Source organism: Cydia strobilella, chromosome 7, assembly GCF_947568885.1.
Source record: "Cydia strobilella chromosome 7, ilCydStro3.1, whole genome shotgun sequence".
In the NCBI taxonomy this organism is placed as follows: Eukaryota; Metazoa; Arthropoda; class Insecta; order Lepidoptera; family Tortricidae; genus Cydia; species Cydia strobilella.
Genome location: NC_086047.1, coordinates 9,852,522 through 9,873,117, shown reverse-complemented (window position 1 = coordinate 9,873,117; position 20,596 = coordinate 9,852,522). Strand labels below are relative to the sequence as shown.

Sequence of the window (20,596 nt, the reverse complement as noted above, 5' to 3'; positions counted from 1 at the left end):
CGGTCAACGAGTGCTATAAACCTTAATTAGCATCCTATCAGCAGTTTTCCGTTCCACGTAATATCAGGATTCAGGACACCGTTACCAATATAATTAAAAATTAAAATAAATCTACTTCCCAAATCGACGTATTTGTAGTTGAGTTTAAGTGTAAAAATATCAAACATTGAATATTTTTGGCAATTCAAGACAGTACTTTTTTCATTTCAAATATGTAAGTATTGCTAAAGGTGTTCTAATATTTCGTAATACGCGGCCATCGGAAATCCACGACACCGGCCCGGTCCGCCGTCCGGCCGGCCCCGGCGGCCCGTCCGGCGACCGTATAGATGTAATAAGCGCTTATGAATAAGAAAAATGTTTACGTTTTTATATTATGTAGATACAATACAGTTATCTTGGTGGTATCATACAAACATGACGTACGAAGGTAAACTCAAGACAGATTCAAACAGTAAGTAAATTTATAAAATTTTTGCTACATTTTTGTGCAGTTTAATAAATATAACATTACATTGTTGCGTAGGTTTATATTTATAGTTTGTCAAAGGACTGTCTCATTTCAAACATAACAGAGAGAATCATACTATATTTGTCTTTCACTAGTACTAGCACCTAAAAGAAAAGGATGAGTATAGTTTTTTTTGTTCTTATTTACTGACAATTTGCTTTGGCCAACTTATCGCCAACTATAATTTCCGTTACTAGTGATGTTAAACTATGTTTATTGTTAGTATGATCGAGTTTTAGGCCGCAGCAATTGAACTTTTACGCCGTTTGGGTGTATATCGATTAGGCCAATGTTACTAGCGTACGTCGCACTATAGCGGGCATTTTGCGGGCAGCGGGCAAGTAATTTGGTAAGGTTTTCAAAAAAACATCTTAACTTACGAGTACATGTACTTAGTATTTGTAACCCGTTATCATGTATTATTCTTTAATGTGTACTATTTGAAGTGACAACTGATAAGCCCATTTAAGTGGCCATCTAAAAAACAAATAAATAGCTGACATGCGTCATGCGTCATTATAACTTTACTGTCGTGTCTATGGATGGTATAGAAAGGATGCCAATCTTATGGCAGAATTGTTGCAAAAGTGACCGCTTTCAGCTTTAAATAGTAGTCCTAATCTCTCCGGTGGCGCTAGTTAGGCTCTGGGACATGAGTATAACATGAACCATATAAGGCAACAAATAACTCGACCAAATTAAGTAGGTTGTTTTTGGTAGTATTTCGGTGTATGGTGGCGCCGCCTAATTACTGTTTTCTGATGGACACTTTTCATACATAGAGATTTGGCTCCTTTATATAGTCTCCATGGTCGTGTCGTTCATTTCATACTTGTATTTGTTGGTGCAGTCGCGTCTATTTAATAGAAAGATTTGCTTTATTTGTTAATTTGCACACCTACGTATTGAAATGGATAGGATACTACGACAGCAGTCCGAACTTAAGTCACGGAAAGGTCATATATATATAATGGAAAAAATATTATTAATATATTCGCATAATAAGTAAGTTGTTAAGAGGCCGTAGTCGATTTTGGAGCAAAAATTTTAAATTGATAGATTTAGTCGTTGAAATTATACACGTTTTGTTACGTAATATCTAAATAACAAGTATTGGTTTCTATTAGCACGTCTTCTCATCTTGCCTTTTAATAATGAGGTCGCAAGCGTGCGTCACCGGTAATATAGAAAAGAAGGGGCAGTTATTAAAAATTCATCAAAAATTTATGGTGGTAAATTATACAAATTGATGTATAAAAATAGTTTCAACAAATGTTTTAGATTGTTTAAGTATCAAAATTACGTTGAAATTAAGTCGATTTTCAGAGAAATTGTCACTTGTTTTGAAGTAATTTCTGGAGAAAATTGATTTCGTCTAACTTTCATTTACACTACTTCAAAGTCATAATAATAAAAATGTAGTCTGATAAACGTCAAGTACAGGATATGTGTAATACAAAATTACCATGTTTAGCCGTCCAAACTTTACGAAATTTACAAATAATAGCGACAAAATCAGTGCTTTACGCGCGTTTACCTAAACATCCATCAGAAAAGCAAACATTACTAATTTAGTGAGTCTGTTTTCAACAAATTGATCTGATAAAAGGTAAGATAAGAAGATGCGCTAATACAAACCAGTACTTGTTATTTCAATTAGGTAACAAAAAGTGTACAATTTCACCGACTAAATCTATCAATTTTACATTTTTGCGACTAAAATCGACACCGGCCTCTTAAATCAAATATACTACATATTATTCAGTCTTATTTTTATTTAAAATTGAAGGGATATAAACTAATAGACACCTAATTAACGTACAGCCTTAGTTGCTAAGGTATTTGGATTTGCACATTACAAATACTAAGTACAAATACTTTATTCTGACAACTCGAAAATTGATTTGTGAACCTTACCCTGGAATGTCTGTAACCTTTAGCTGAAAATAAATGATCTTTATTCTTATTTTTTCTTACGAAGTGACATGCCCGCAAAATGCCCGCTGTAGTGCGACGTATGGTTACTAGCTAGGTTAACGCAGCGTACTACATAGGCGAACAACACGCAAACGCCAAGCGAAGCGATGCGGCGCGGGGTGAATCAAACCTTTGATAATACTATTACTTATTCTGTGCCTTTGATACCTATAGAAGTGTCCTACGTGGGCGATCTCGTTGCGAACGCGTAGGCGGCAGTTTAGCATTGGCTCTGTGGGCTGTACCTACACCTCGAATTGTTTAAAAAATGAAATAAACCTACTTCGTTGAGTCATTATCACAGCGCACTCACAACACAATAGTCTTAAATGCCTTAGACCTTAGACCGTACTGGCTCCTTTATGCCAATTTCCGCCATTTTGTTTTTTTTCCAAAAAAACGAAGCGGCTGAAAATTTAACTACTGAACTTACTCACAAAAATTCATGAGAATCGGTTAAGAAATGTGATTTGCAGATAAGAAAATCCGGACATATCTACCTACGAAACATAGGTACGAAAGCGTTTTTGCCCAAGTTGAAACGGAGACCTTCGCTAACGCTCGGTCGGTTATGTTCAATCAATCCCGTAGATTTGCATCATTACTCCGGTAGTGATGTCCGGTAGTGAGTGACGGACTACGTTTATTGTTAGTATGATCGACTTTTACGCCGCGCCGCAGCAATTGAACTTCTACGCAGTTCGCGGGTGGATATCGATTAGGCCATGTTACTAGGTTAACTCGGCTGCCAAGGTACCTAATGCGTATGTCCTGACTGACTCAAGAACAAAGAGCCGAAACTACAGAAGCTAGAAAGTTGTGAACATTAGGTGATTTGGAAAAATTTAACCCCCAAGGGGGTTAGGGGATGAAAGTTTGTTTGTGGTACAGTCGCCATCAGATATATCGGAGCGCCCGAGGTGCTCAAAAATATCTGAACACGCACTCTAACGCCCTGATAATAGAGGCGTGTTCAGATATTTGTGAGCACCTCGGCCGCTCCGATATATCTGATGGCGACTGTACAAGTTTTATTTTAAGCTAGGATTCAAACTTCATAAAAAGTTCTTTATTAAAATACAAGAAAACTAATTTCAGCGTTTTTGAACATTTATCCCCTGTTGAGTTAAAACGGGGTTGAAATTTGTGTCAAGCAGTATCGAGTAAACTCAATATTAGAAAACAAGGAAAGCAATTTTTATCGTTTGTTATAGTTCTGGGCCGGTCACGTCTGCCGCATCCAGATGGGGGGTGGGCTCACTAGCCCAGGGGATAAATCTTCATAGCTACCAAGTGGATGCTAAAAGGGCGCGTACGCGGCATACGAGTATAACATTTAAACCTTTGGCGTTTTGAACCTTTGGCGTATTAAATCACATTTGGGTGAATTGCAGAAAATATGTAGGTACCTTTTGGATTTCGTTACTAAACTGAGAATAAACGAAACTGATAATTGCTGTAAAGCGAGGTTTAGACTATCAAGAACTTGCATGCAATTTTCGTTACATTGCGGTATCTGATCAAACTTTTGAATACAGTTTACTTTAGTAGTCGGCAATGTAACTTAAATTGCATGCAAGTTCTTGCTAGTCTAAACCTCGCTTAACGAAACTGATAACGTAAGGCGTGGGACACATGGAAATAAATATGTTGCCCAGTTTCATAAAAACAGAAAAAAATTATTAATGAAACATTATAATTCCAATCAACAATATTTACAACTTTAATCGTATTTTGTTTTAAATTAAGTAGGTAGGTAGGACACAAAGTTTTACTGTATGGACTAAGCCTTATATTTTATCAGTTTCGTTACATAACGAAAAATAACGAAACTGAGAAGGATATATGAGAAATCATACCCTCAAAAAATATTTATCGTCAAACGTGTCATATATTGCTTTAAAAACTTGTAAATTTGTAGGAAGCAGGTGGGAAGCAGAGTAAAAACTGGGAAACCCGCCGTTATAGGGCTGCCAGGAACTCTGAAGGTTTTTGCATATACTATGATATTATCTATGCTACGTAGACCAAAACCATTTTGTATTTCATCTCTGCTAATACTGTATCCATGGCTCTTTAGAACACTGCCTGTGATGTCTTTAAGCCAAATGGGAGAGTTTTGAAGGAATACAAACCTGATTGGGTAATGAAACTTGTTTTTTCTTTACCTCTTCCAAGTCGTAACTGCCAATAATTCAAGTCCAATTCAGCGAATTAACGCGCTCCTTCTAGGCATGTTAGCAGATCTTCGATTTTCGGTATAGGATAAGCGTCTGCCTTTACTTTCTTATTTAGAGCTCTGAAATCGATGCATATAATCGCGGTTTTCCATCTGCTTTTTCGACAATGACGACTGGCGAAGCGTATGGACTCTGATGTGAACGTTCAATAAATATATATTATAGGGCATTCTTATAATATATATATGTATATATAATATATTTATTGCTTTCACATTGGTAAAAATACAGATGTTCTTAATCGATAATGTATCACAACATGACACCCTGTAAGGGTATTGCAATTTTATCTATCTACTCTAAACTAGATTGACTAAGTCCCACGGAAAGCCCAAGGAGGCTTTGTGTTATGGGTACTCAGACAACGATATATATAATATATAAATACTTAAATACATAGAAAACACCCATGACTCAGGAACAAATATCACACAAATAAATGCCCTTATCGGGATTCGAACCCAGGACCATCGGCTTCACAGGCAGGGTCACTACCCACTAGGCCAGACCTGTCGTCGAATCAATTATGTCATTTTTCAACATTTCTTGTACTTGCTCTTCGATATGACATTTAATTGACACTCAAGATATATACAGTGGTACTACGTAAACGAAATTAATAACTAGCTTAAATCTAAAATAGGCCCTTGAGGCATTGTACCAAGGATGCTGGCGGCATTTCCCCGCTGTATCGCAATGCTGATACGTTGTGCGAGAAAGCCGCCAGCTCTTCGGTCACCAGTTACGTCAACCAGACGCTTCGCGATTTCTGCAAAAAAATTAATTTTTCGATTAATTCTTTTTGTTTCGCTGATATAAAATGTTCGCTGTAAATTATAAACTGAAATAGATATCATACACTAAAGAAAAAGTGACCAAGTCCACCGGTGGCCGAGACGGGAATCGAACCCGCGTCTTCAGCTTATGCGGCTATAACGTCTTGACCTGATCTGGTGGACTTGGTCACTTTTCTTTGGTGTATGATAATATATTTCAGTTTATTACTATGATAGAAAACAGGAAAAGAGATATCAGATCCAGATTTTCAACGTAATTCTTTGATTCTACAGTAGCATGGCATCGTCCGCAATCGTCGCCGTTCCGCGTCGAGGAGGAGTTGATCCAGAAGAGCGGACGAGCGCTCAGCTCGACCACCGACCCTCTGGAGAGACTGCGTCTTCTGTGCCTCACACGCGGCGCGTCGGGAATTATGGAACTGGGCAGGCGAGTACATCGACTAAGTAAATCTGTAGAAACTGATCGGACGCTCGAGCGGGACGTCCAACGGGGCGTGAGAAACAACGTCTGTTTGGACTTTGGATAAATTCAATTCAAACGAAAGTCATATGACTCATATATGTCATCCTGCATCTCCATGCTCATCTGCTCTATCTACGTCACCCACGGACCCACGTGGTAGCTACACAATCCATCTTACCAGATGCGTGCAGCATGTAATTGGCCCAGCCGTTTTTAAACATAGCATAATACACACGAAGTTACAGTTTTGCTACATCGTTAGCAAAACTGTAACTTCCTGTGCTCAAATTGGATCCTCTTAACATCTAAAATTCTGTTCTCCATAACCAAATGTAAAACCTCCAATTTCGCCTTGAGACTTAATGTGAGCAACCCTGTTGGATAAGAGGCCGGTGCCGATTTTAGTCGCAAAAATGTAAAATTGATAATAGATTTAGTCTGTGAAATTGTACACCTTTTTTACCTAATTGAAATAACAAGTACTGGTTTCTATTAGCACGTCTTCTTATCTTGCCTTATATCACATATTTTTTTTTGAAAACAGACTCACTTGGACGTTTAGGTAAACGCGCGTAAAGCACTGATTTTGTCGCTCTTATTTGTAAATTTCGTAAAGTTTGTACTGCTAAAAATGGTAAATTTGTATTACACATATTCTGTACTCTACCTTTATCAGATTACATTTTTGTAATATGACTTAGAGTTCGAGGAAATGAAAGTTAAACGAATTCAATTTTCTCTAGAAATTACTTCAAAACAAGTGACAATTTCTCTGGAAATCGACTTAATTTTAACGTAATTTTTATACTTAAACAATCTACAACATTTGCTGAAACTATTCTTATACATCAATTTGCATAATTTACCACCATAATTTTTTGATGAATTTTTAAAAACTGCCCCTTCTCTTCATATATTACCGGTGAAGCACGCTCGCGACCTCATTATTAAAGGGCAAGATGAGAAGATGTGTAATAGAAACCAATACTTGTTATTTAGATATTACGTAACAAAACGTGTATAATTTCAACGACTAAATCTATCAATTTTACATTTTTGCTCCAAAATCGACACCGGCCTCTTAGCGCTTATTTTAACTAAATACCGACACTACAGTAACAACATAATATCTGGGGGCAGTGCAGTGCCCCCGCCCACTCACTCACGATTATCATAATTCTAAGGTACTTCTAACAGCATAAGTAGTTTTTCTCTTACCAAGCCACAAAATACCTAAAAATATTGCAATATCAGTCACATTTTAAAGATTTAATAACCTCATACGTTTGTAGTCCCGCTCAGAATAATGACTAAAGTGCTTTAGTCATTATTCTGAGTAGTCCCACATATAAATATATGCTATTACAAAGTTACGTTTGTAATTTTGTATTTCTTACAAATACAGTGTAGTAGGTAAAGTAAAGGTCTAAGATGTACGATGTGAGTATGAAGATGTGTATATATAGTATGAGTATGGTATGGCTATGAGTATGGTAAGGATATGAATATGGTATAGGTATGAGTGCGGGTATTGTGTGCCTGTGTGGGGTGGGTAGGTAGGTACTTGGGTATTGGGTATGAGTATTGTATGAATACAAGTAAGTATAGTTTGGTATGGCCATGAGTATCGTATCGGTATGAGTACGAGTATAGTGTGGGATGGGTATGAGTTTGAGCTTTGAGAAAAGTGGTAGCTGACGTACAAGCAGTAGTACCCGAAAAGAAGGACCATCTACAAAAAGAGATGAGATCCCATCATTCCCATTAAAAACATTACATGTAGAAAGATGCACAGCAAGTCTCGCAACGCAATTTTTCTACTATATTTTTTTTTTGAGTAATAATGTGAAACCAAGTCGGTTATTTTGGTCAGTGCCAGGGGGTGTTAAAACCGTATCCATCTCAAATTTTTATATTATATTAATCACTAGCTTTTGCCCGCGACTTCGTCTGCGTGGAATTAGTAATATAGGTACCTTAATTCTTAAACAAATCTGCTTTTTAATCCATCCTTTTTCACCCCCAAATTGGTCCACACTATACATTTCCACCCCATTTTTTACACCCTTAAGGGATGATTTCGGGGATAAAAGTTATTCTATATCATTTCCCAGAGCTCAAACTATCCCCATACCAAGTTTCATCTAAATCGGTTCAGCGGTTATTGATTCCCCATACAAATTTCCACCCCCCTTTTCACCCCCTTGAGGGGTGAGTTCTGAGATAAAAAGTATCCTATGTCCTTCCCCAGGACTCAAACTTTCTGTATACCACATTTCAACTAAATCGGTTCAGCGGTTTAAGCGTGAAGAGCTAACACACAGACAGACAGATAGACAGACAGCAGACAGACAGACAGACAGACAGCAGACAGACAGACTTTCGCATTTATAATATTAGTATGGATTGATTTACTGTCTATTTTGTCTCTTATGAAGAATTGTTAATTTTAGTTATTTATTATGTAATTTTTATTTTTTATGTGAATTATGATGTACCTATATATGAATTGTGTAAATATTGTACAGATATTATAGCTTGAAATAATTTTATTTATTTTAAACGTCAAACTTCTATAAAATTATGACGTTTCAAAAAACACTTGCACTGCGCACTAACTTATATGTATATGTAGGTGACCGCCATTTTCTGCGTTTGACGTCTGTCACTAAGCTAAAGAATAAGCGCAGCTAGCCAGAGGCGGAACTGTTATGACAACTGCTCATATTCTGCCTACATATAGGTGGTCAGTGATTAGTGATCAGGGTAATGACTTGCAATATTATACGACGTGAATATATAGGTCATACTGAACAACTTTTATAATGGGACCAACCACGAAAACTCAAAAAAAAAGGATTCTACCATAGAAAAATTCAACATCAGACCAGCCAAAATGTATGAAACGTGTATGAAACAAACATTTTTTTGTGATTTCGGGGTTGATCCCGTAGTTAAAGTTGCTCAGTATGAGTAGTATGACCTATTTATTTTAACTAAAACATTCAATTAATAACGTGAAAAATATATAAATCGTAACTTTTGTGCTATTAATAACCAACAACGTATACAAACCAATGTGTCACGTCTGAGAAAATTAATCTATGCGCCGAAAAAAATTTCTTCCAGCCGCGAATGTTCAAAAGTGACGTTTCGTGATATTCTAAATTATCGTAAATCAACAGTTTTTCGATTACTTACCGTTGAAATGTTACTCCATCACTTTTATTAGGGTTCCGTACCCAAAGGGTAAAAACGGGACCCTATTACTAAGACTCCGCTGTCCGTCTGTCCGTCCGTCCGTTTGTCCGTCTGTCCGTCACCAGGCTGTATCTCATGAACCGTGATAGCTAATATATAGACAGTTGAAATTTTCATAGATGATGTATTTCTGGTGCCGCTATAACAACAAATACTAAAAAGTACGGAACCCTCGGTGCGCGAGTCCGACTCGCACTTGGCCGCTTTTTTTATATTTTCTTTTACTATTTTTACAAGTTTTAAGCACGCACGAAGGCATTTTTTAATTGTAATTTTTTTTTAATTTCCTTCGGATGTGTGGCATCTTGGCAGTAGTCAGTGACGTACTAAACGCAATGAAGTGCATGCACTTCATTGAGGTGCGGGAACATTTTCTCCGAGATGCCGCCTCTAGGATAAACATATTACCTCAATGGCACTGCGTGTGCTATCAAAATCGTTGCAGACTTGTCTTGGTCTGACTCTATACCTAAATACAACATAAGAAAAATAATTTTAGCATGTTTACATATTCTTCTCCTAAGGGGATTACAAGGGAGTAAAAATCTGTAACGGGAAAGATTTGAGTAAAGAGGGACTTGAAATTCGTAGGAAGGCCCAATATTTATAAAGGTAGAAAAATCACTTCAGGGCTTTTGAAAATTCATCTCCTAAGTTAAAAAGGGAATGAAAGTGTGTACCGGGAAATCGTGGGCAACAGCCAGTTAAAGTATAGTTTCAAACATTAATAATAAAAAATATAAATTCACAGAATTTTCCGGAAACTGGATAAGGACGGAAGCAAACAACTTACCAAGGAAGAGTTTTTCAGGGGCATCAAAGAAACTGGACAGGACATAAGCCACGAGGTAATCCACCTTAATAGGAGATACGTTATATATGGTCGACCTTCACCGATATGTCTGACGGATAAAACATTATTATATGAAATAAAATATGTTCATGAACATAAATAAATAGGGTTGCCTAAACATAAAGAAATATGGTCGATGATATTTTTAATAAATTAAAAAAAATTTTTTTCTTCAAATTTCACCGACTTGTCTGACGAACGAAATAAGTTCCAATAGAAAGTAATCAATTACGTCGCCTCTTTTTCCGGTCACTATTGCCGTGATTAAACAGGAGTTTATAAATATCGATAATTGCACTCATCTGTCTGACGCTTGAATTATGTATCAAAATGATGGTAATTTTATTGAGCATACAGTGGTATAGGGTTGCCTGCGAAAATCAGGTCACAAATAAGGGTTGCCAGGCTTTTAAATAAATTCTTTTAGCGATAACTCAAAAACGGCTTACCTGATCACGATTGTTTTAACTTGTATCGAATGTGTTTATTAAGTACAATATTTTCATGATTTTTTCATATTTTTTGGTTCGATAGTTCAAGTTAGAAGGAAAAACCCTTTTTTTCTAAATGATCTTTTCTAAAATGATTTACTTTATCAAAAAATGTTGTTTAAAGACCGCTATTTATTTTGAAAAACCTATCTAACGATATTCCACACTATAGGGTTGTAACGATAAAAAAATTGTCACACACATTCTGTTTCTTTCAAAGCGATCTTTTTTCGAAAATATTCACTTTATCAAAAATGTATTACTTAATACCCCTATTTAATTTAAAAGACCTATCCAACAATATCCCGCACTATAGGGTTGAAACGAAAAAAAATGTTTACACTCATTTTGTTCCTTTATAGGCGATTTTTCGAAAATATTAACTTTATCAACTTTTTTTGTTTAAAATCCCTATTCATTTGCAAAGACCTATCCAACGACAACCCACACCATAGGGTTGAAAAAAAAATCGACAATTCGTACCATCATTTTGATATATAATTCAAGTGTCAGACAGAGAGTGCAATTATCGATATAAACTCACCTGTTTAAACACGGCAACCACATAATAGTGACCGGAAAAAGATAGGCAACCTAATTGATTCATGTTGTTGTATACTTTCCATTAGAACATATTTCGTTCGTCACACAAGTCAGTGAAATTTGAAGAAAAAAAAATGTTCAAAAATTAATTTGAAATAGCCTTGACCATATTTCTTTGTTTAGGCAACCCTATTTATTTATGTTCAGGAACATATTTTCTTTCATAAAATATAAGTTTCATCCGTCATACGTGTCAATGAAGGTCGACTAACGTATCTCAGGCTATTAAGAGTCCGCAGCGAACTCGGCCGAATTTCACCTTCCCATACAAACGGAGTTTCGTTCTCATTTTAAAACTACGTGTTGGATTGTAATGAATGATATGAGGTATATCTATGCCTGTTATTAGTTTATATGTATAGCTCCAGCTGACAAAACAAAAACAAGTTTTGTATGAAAAACCTGTATTTTTTTTAACTAATATGGTATCTGAAGCTACATAAACTAATTACAGGCATAGATATACATTATAATATCCTATTGTAAGTACAAAGTTTCAGAGTAATCTAGCTAGTCGTTTTAAAATGAGAGCTCTAATAATGGTCCTATTTTATGAGTCTTATGAAAAACGGGTTTGGTCTACGACTTTTCGCATAATACAGACTGTTCTTTATCGAACTATATCATGGAGGCATATAGGCATTGATTTTTTATTGTTAACATTATTTTCCAGGATGCAGAGAAACTGTTCTCTCAGTTCGACAAAGGCAACAGCGGTTCTATTAATGTCGACGAATTTATCGAAAAGATTCGTGTACGTATGAATTTATTCTTTCTTAAATTACTTAGAATATTTACAAGGTGTAAAAATAACGCTTTTATTAAGTTAGGTACTTACTAATAATTGTCACCCTCGCCGGAAAGAGCGCTTACCCACTACCTTCTCAATTTAGGACGCTTAGATACTGTACGATTCAGGATTAATTCCAATTTGACATGAGCGCATTGGAGATTAAAACCTATCAATGTGGCAAATTGGCAAGGGACTTTTATTGTGAATAGGGTAAAACCCGGATAGATGCCATACTTTTTGTAAAGGCCTCATAAATTCGAAACCTAATTTTACATGAATAATTGCAATAAAGCTAGCTAGTTTAATATTTTGTCCTACTCGGAGACTTGTCTCTTTTATTCCAGAAAATGTTTTTAAGAATAATTTAAAAGTTATGCCACTGTGTGCCACTGTAGTACCTACTAGAAATTTAGCGTTTTACGCACTCGCTGCCGCTTCGGAGGTTATCGCAAAAACAATGCAAACATTCATTGCTGGACAGAGGCTTCTGGAAGACAGGTATGTGGGGCTTTGGCTTCCAATTTAAACTATTATTTTTTCGTTCCGATTTTAGATTTGTTAGATTTTTTTCAAAATAAGGCACCTATTCAACTTGAGCATCTATCCGGGTTTTACCCTATTGTGATCTCTGTGAGCAAGGTGAGCACCTAAACTCGACGCCACCATTAGATTCCAATAATCTAACCTCACTTTTTCTCTTTTCCGTAGTCCGTAGGTATGTTTTAAGAAACTAAACAAAGCTAAAAGGATACATCAATATTTTTTTAAATGCTATATAGAGTATGCAAAAGGGAAATTTGAGTTTACTTCTTTACATATTTTCCATTATTACGAAAGAAAAAGGATCCTAGTGAGGTTAGATTATTGGAATCCATTGGAATCTAATGATGGCGTCGAGTATAGCTGACTTCTGTGTGTGAAATATGATGATGACTCGTTTTTTCAGCCTCCGATGAATGACGGCCGCCGTGCTATAATCGATCGGGCGTTCAGGAAACTGGATACAACTGGAGATGGTGTCATTGCCACAGAGCATCTCCGTGACATTTACTCCTGCGGTGGAAACCCGAGGTACTTACTGTTAAACGGGTTAAACCCGCTTAAGAAGATTCTGTAACAAGGGACTGGTCCTGGTCTGCGTAAAATGTATATTACGCGGTAGGTAAATAGTATTTTGTGCAACAGGTACATAATTGGCTCCTCTACACGATGGGCCATCGTGTAGAGAGGGTAGTCGCTTATGGCGCGGCGGGATGGCGATAGGATGGCCACGGTGTCGGTTTTTCGTCCGCACATCAAAGGTGGGCCGGCGATGGTGCGTACGCATCTATAGGTACACGTGGCCCATTCCATAGTGCGTCCTCTCAACCATCGCATGGCCATATCGCTGGTCCAGCGCTGGGCAATCGTGTAGAGGAGCCATAACCATCGCATGGCCATATCGCTGGTCCAGCGCTGGGCAATCGTGTAGAGGAGCCATAACCATCGCATGGCCATATCGCTGGTCCAGCGCTGGGCAATCGTGTAGAGGAGCCATAACCATCGCATGGCCATATCGCTGGTCCAGCGCTGGGCAATCGTGTAGAGGAGCCATAACTATCACATGGCCATCTCGCTGGTACAGTGCTGGGCCATCGTGTAGAGGAGCCATTAAGGATCTTAAAATTAAAGGACCGAAGTTACAAAACGAAACGAAGTTGAGTTGCATATGTTTGCCTAAGTCAGAATATAAAAAAACGGCCAAGTGCGAGTCGGACTCGCGCACGAAGGGTTCCGTACCATTACGGAATAAAAACAGCAAAAAAAATCACGTTTTTTGTATGGGAGCCCCATTTAAATATTTATATTATTCTGTTTTTAGTATTTGTTGTTATAGCAGCAACAGAAATACATCATCTGTGAAAATTTCAACCACAAACTACTAAGAAGATACTACGTATCAGACAAACGTCTGGCCTACTTGTAGTTTAGTCGTTAAGTATCTGTGGTCAGTACAACTCGATAATGACGTTTGTTTTTTTTTAAATGCAAATGGCGGGAATAATCAAGAAATTTGAATTCTACGCTTCTCACAGCGCGGGAATTTTAAAATTCAATTTTACCATAATTTCATAAAAAGGCTTTTTTTTATAAATCTCTGATTTATAATTAAATTCCAATAATCTAACCTCACTTTTTCTCTTTTCCGTATGTTTTAAGTTTACTTCTTTACATATTTTGCATTATTACGAAAGAAAAAGGATCTGAGTGAGGTTAGTTTTTTGGAATTTAATTACAAATCAGAGTATAGGGAAAGTTATTTCAGTTTATCCAGAATCTTTCCAGATAATCTGAAATAACGTTTTAAATGAAAGAACCATGTAATACTTATTATCATTTATTTCTGAACCTTTTCTTATATTTCCTGTAAGCCTGTGCTTGCATGAGAGGCAAGTTCTTAATATTCAGTCTCGATACATCGGTGCCTTTTAAAATTTTATTTATTGTATTACACCAGTTAAAAATGCTCAGAGTTAAAGATACAGAAATGAACGTCTGCCTAGCCAAATCACGGTGAATTTCGCATTTGATAAAATCAAATGAATATTTGGACATTAAAATTTGAGTGATTTGTTTTTTTATGTTTGATTTATGCGCGTTGTGTTCCAAATATTCATTTGATTTTTCGACAATGTTGCCAAAAGACGCCACAGCATGCTCCGAGGGATAGGTCAATTTTTTTTTTTAATTACATTATATTCTCTTTTAGATATCCATTTGTGGATATCTGTTTCTTCTGTTGTTAAATCTTTTTCACAGTTTTTGCAACCAAGTGTTTTCAATACTTTTCTAGTGACCCATCCCGCGGTATATGCCCGCGAGTGTACATGTAGACGCTCCCGTGTGGCTTGAACCAATAGTTGTTCTGCGCCGTCCTCACGATCGTTGGAGACCGAAAATGAGGAAGGCGCAGAATCAACTGATATGGCAGTATTCTCGTCCATTAAACTGGTTTCTTCGGTGTGCGAAAACAATGATTGAATTTTAATAACTTGCTCAGCACAGTCTTCTTCACAATTATAAGTATTTTCGTGAAATTTTATAAAATTAGTAATTAGTAATGACTTAAATGTGCACTCAAAGGCGTAGCAGGTCGGGTCATTATTTCTGGCATTGTATGCCCGCACTCTTCCAAAGAAATTTTCGATCGCGTCAGAATTAAAATACCGCGGGCGCATTATCTTTATGTTTTTATCTTTCATGACCTGCCACAGCCTTTGAAAACTTTTTAACGTCGTCACCCAATTTCTTAAGCTCGGCACTGTGGTCAGTTTGCCGTTCTGATCGCAGAATTTCATGTTTTCGATGATAGGTATGGCCTTCGCCCAGAAAGCGTGATGTTCAGAGTTTTCTGTCACTGCAGTCCGTAATTTCTTTCCCTTGGTGTGCTTGTGGTGCGTGCTGGCACCGTTGACGCTATCGAAGAGGTCGTCGAGGAACGCCACCAGCTCCGCCGTGTTGGCCAGCGTCGCGCTGACCGGTGTGCCGTCCGCGTAGTGCGCTGGAAAATGTTACAAAAATCGTTATGAAACTGTGCAGCAATTTCTCTTTTGTGATACACGTGTTTTGGATAGCGGTGAAGCCATTAGGTATTGGGGGTTTTTTTTGACCGGACCGACGTACGAAAAGAGTGCCAACTCCAACTGGAAGCAGCGAGGACGACGACATTTCAAATGCACCTTCTGTACCACGAGATATGAATAAATGATTGGTGGCCGACGGTGTGTTATACGGCCCCGGAACTTTCCACATGTCGTCACCGTAAAGACGGCCGTCTTTTTGCGTCCACTATATGACGGCCGCTATATGCCGGCACCGCTTTCCTAGGAAACCAAAGCTTTACGGTGCCACGCCGCTACGGGGGCCCTTCGCCTAAGCTTATACTACGGGCGCCCGGCGACGATATACATACTTAGATAAATAAAAACCATTCATGATCATGACTCAGGTCCAAATATTCGCGATAAACACACAAATAAATGCCCGTACCGGGAATTAAACCCGGGACTACTGACTAGGCTAGGAGGGCCATACACGTACACGTTTATTTTATTTTATTTGCCTTTTGGATGAAGGTAAACATCGTGAAGCAACCGCACAAGACCCAATAAATCTGCTTAGTGCAGGGACATTGTTATTATTGATTACATGTACTCACAAAATGAAGCTGTGTAGGATAAAGCTCCTGCCATGGTTTGACTGAAAACACGTACACAGTTTTTCACCTGAAACACAACAATAATAAATATAAATATCTGTCGTCCTGTCGATCGGGTTTCAAAATCTATGTAAGCTACAACTAGGAAGCGCTGGTGGCCTTGTGGTAAGATCGCGTGACTTTAAATCAGAAGGTCGCAGGTTCAGGCCCTGGCTCGTAAAAATGAGTTTTTCGGAGCTTACGTACGAAATATTGTCTGATATTTGCCAGTCGCTTTTCATTAAAAGAAAACATCGTGAGGAAACCGGACTAATCCCAATAAACTTAGGTTGGAAGGTCAGACGGCAGTCGCTTCCATAAAAAAAACTAGTGCCTACTTCAATTCTTGAAATTAATTCAAGCAGACCCCAGGCTCCGTGGCAAGAAGCCGGGATAACGCAAGGGAGATAATGTAAGCTACAACAACGTTGCATGACATTAGTTATAACTTATAACAATATAGCACTTTAAACGCGAAATCGCGTTTTGCACACAATTTTAACTATATGTAATTGTTTTTACCCTAAATCCGACGTTCAAGCCGAGTTGCACTAGCTGTGGTACGGATAGAAATTATATATCGCGGTAGACCCGTTCATATAATTAAATATAGTAGGTACAACAAGTTTATACATTTTTTGTGGATGTAGTTAAGTAATTTACTTTCCCTATAACCGAAATGAAAAGTATAAGTAGAGTGATTAACTATGGGATGAAAGCAACCATTGTTATTCATAATATACTAAAGGCTAGCTTTTCTTTTTGAATTACTCGCCAAGCTCGTAGTTCTGATTTAGCCTTATCTTTTTTCCATCTTAAACGATTGGAAGCAAGAGAGTTTGCTTAGTCCCTTATATAAATAATTATACCTTCATTTTTTTAATTTTCTCCGGGAGTATGTGCTCGTCGTTGAGCTTGTGCAGCAGGCGAGCCTGCGCGTGGCCGCAGTCGGTGCGGTACACGTCCACCAAGTCCTGCCACTTAGAGACTTTATCCTCCATTACAATATTCTTCGTTAAGAAGTTATTCCTGACTCCTTTAATTAAATGTGGCGGGTCATACAACACACTAAGGCTTTGGCCATTTAAGTGTATAGTGTCATCTGGAAAATATACAAAAAAATACATATAAATAATATAACCACACTACAACCTTAAAGTAAAACGTTTTATACTGTTTGGTACGCATTTTAAATTGTGAAATTACAACATTAATTTTGGTTTGATAAAACAGAGCAATTTCAAAAGAAGAAGCACAAGCTGGTCTGCGTAGAACTACACAAAGAGTTTCAAAACCGTTTTGTTAGAGGAGTTTCATTCACACATACTTTAATCTCCATAAAATTAAAAATATGTACGAGATATTTACCGGGCTCCTGGCCTGCTAAGATTTGTGATCTTCTAGTATCCTCTTGAAGGCTTTTAAAGGCGCTTTGAAACGAAGTCCCTTGGTCGCTTATTTATTTATTTATTTATTTAATCTTTATTGCACAAAAGAAAACCTTACAGTACAAAAGGCGGACTTAATGCCATAAGGCATTCTCTACCAGTCAACCTTAAGGCTAAGCAGAGAAATTGTGGGCGGTGCTACAAATACAACAGCAAAAATAAAATAAAAATAACATATAATCACATATATATACAAATATAATATACATATATAATATATATATAAATAACGACGAGACTCATTATGAAACTAATAAAAATACACTAAGAAACTTTATTTCCGCTAGCATAGAAAGCACGTAAGGATTTTTTGAACGCGAACTTATTTGGCGCATTTTTTATGTTAAAAGGAAGTCCGTTCCAAAGGCGCGCCACCTGCACAGTGAACGAATACGACATGAACCCGGTTCGGTGAAAAGGGATGGACAGAGACATATTGCCAGAAGAGCGAAGTTGGCGGTCGCGAGAAATGCCGTAGTATTGAAATAAGGATTTGAGGTACTCAGGAGAGTGTGGATCGTTAAGCACAGAAAAGAGAGTGGAAAGCAAGCGAATATTGCGACGTTGTCGAATTGGAAGCCAGCCAAGCTGAGAGCGAAAGGAAGAAATGTGATCATATTTGCGGAGGCAAAAAATGAAGCGAATGCAGTTATTCATCAGGCGATCCAATTTGTCGAGAAGCTCTTCGTTTAAGTCCGGATAACAAACATCACCATAATCAATAATGGGCAGTATAAGGGTGTTCATTAATGCAACTTTAGTTTTGATCGGTAAAAAGTGTTTCAGTTTGTTGAGAGAATGAAGTGAGCCCATGACCTTACGGCTGATTTCAGTAACCTGTGCCCTCCAACTCAGGGTATTGTCAAAAAGAACACCCAAGTCTTTAACGCTCTGACTAAATCTTATTGGGGAGCCGTTAAAGCTTACAGGTGCAAGTGCGTCCAAGTCTAGTTTTGCAAGCTGTCTGGAACTACCTATAACGATAGCCTGGCACTTTGACGGATTTACAAAGAGGCCAAACCTCTCAGACCACTGCTGGATATGCAAAAGGTCCAGGTTAAGTTTACCAATGCAAGTTGGGAGGTCAGTCACGGAGCACTGATCGTAGAGTTGCAAGTCGTCAGCATACAGATGGTAGGAAGAGCGAAGGTCAGGTGTAATAAAATTGATAAAAGTGGAAAAAAGAAGTGGAGATAAGATACCTCCTTGAGGCACGCCAGTTGCCAGATCACACCAGTCAGACAAAGTCCGGTTGACTCGAACTGCCTGCTGGCGCCCCCGCAAGTATGCAGCAATCCAGTTAAGGGCTGTTTCAGAGACACTGATATGTTTGAGCAAGGCAAGGAGAATGTCATGGTCAACGGTATTAAATGCGTTAGAGAAGTCAATAAGAATAAGGACCGTGACCATTTGATTCTCCATGCCCCGCCTAATGTCTTCTGTTACCTTAACAAGCGCAGTACTGGTGCTATGACTTGGTCGGAAACCGGACTGCAAAGGGCTTAAAAGGTTATGCGAGTAAACGAAGACCGAAAGTTGTTTATGAACAACCGCTTCAGCGATTTTCGAAAGGAAAGGAAGAATTGAAATGGGCCTAAAGTTACTGAGAGTGGTGGGATTACTAATTTTAGGCAGTGGAATCACAAAAGCTTTACGCCAAAGAGAAGGGAATTCACCAGAGGCCAGTGAAGAGTTGATGATGTCAGCTATCACAGGAAGTACGCAGTCGAGGACTGACACAATCATGCAACGACTGACATCATCACAACCTACGGCTTTTGACTGGATAGCTTTAATAATGACCTTTATGTCAAATTCAGAGACAGGACGGAAAGAAAAGGAATCTGTGGCAGGAGAACGCAAAGAAGATATGTTCAAAAGAGTAGTGGCCTTAATAGTGGTGTCAATTGAAGGAGCGGAGGAAAAATGCCTGTTAAGGTCGTTGAGAGAAAAGGAACTGCCATTAAAACTGTTGGGGGGTTTTCCCAGGCCAAGAGATCGCAGAAATTTCCAAACATCGGCCATAGACGAAGAGGAAACATTACGGTGAATAAAACGCCGCTTCGCTGTACGTACCACCTGGTTGCAACGATTACGTGCTGCCTTAAAGAGTTTCCAGTTGTCATCCGCGCGGTCACGTTTAAAGAGCCCGAAAGCTCTGTTCCTCCTCCTCATTGCCATTCGGACGTCCTCAGTGATCCAAGGAGCCGGCGGACGCCTAACTCTCACTGTATGAACAGGCGCGTGTTTGTTGAAAAGCCCTAAAATTGCATCATTAAAGAGAGAGACCTTAGTGTCAGTTGACGAGGTCGAGAGCACAGGAGACCAATCGATAGCAGCGGCGTCTTTTAAAAGAGATTCAGTATTAATCTTGGCGAAGCTACGCATGTGAATTAGAGCAGGTTTGCATTTAGGTGCCTTGATTTTGTAAGATGCATATATGAGGTCATGGTGAGAGAAACCAGGCGCCATGAACTGACCTTGCTTGGTAACAAGACTTGGCGATGAAGTAAAGATGACATCGAGCCAAGTGTCCGATGACGCCGTATGATGAGTTGGATCCAGTGGAAGAAGAGAGAAACTGACCGACTGAAGGAGTGACCTGAGTTTACGAGAATGTGTTGTATCTTTCAGAAGGTCCGTGTTTCTTATCACAGCGATCGGCTGCAGGCCCGTCTCGCACACGGCCGACACTATTGCCTTGATGATGGCCTTCATCTGCGGACCCGACGCGGCACCTTCGGAGAAATAATACGCCATCGGTTGTTGCCACTTATAAACCGCGCCTTTAATCATAAATGCTAGAGCGTGGTCGGCCAAGTGGTTGGTCTTCTCAGACAATTCCACGAATCCATTGATATTGTCATGTTTTCTCGAGTAATGGACGCCAGCCTCCAACTTCATCTCGTCAAATATTATGGA

The 20,596-nt window shown here is 38.4% G+C and overlaps 1 protein-coding gene across 1 annotated transcript in view; it reads left to right on the top strand.

Moving 5' to 3' along the window:
* Positions 1-389: 389 nt before the first annotated feature.
* The window catches only part of LOC134743124 (calcyphosin-like protein), a 42,077-nt gene continuing 21,870 nt past the window's right edge, over positions 390-20,596 (top strand). Inside the window, exon 1 of the mRNA XM_063676464.1 lies at positions 390-454. Within this exon, the coding sequence (XP_063532534.1) occupies positions 418-454 (37 nt within the window). The 5' untranslated portion in view covers positions 390-417. The remainder of the gene's footprint in view (positions 455-20,596) is intronic.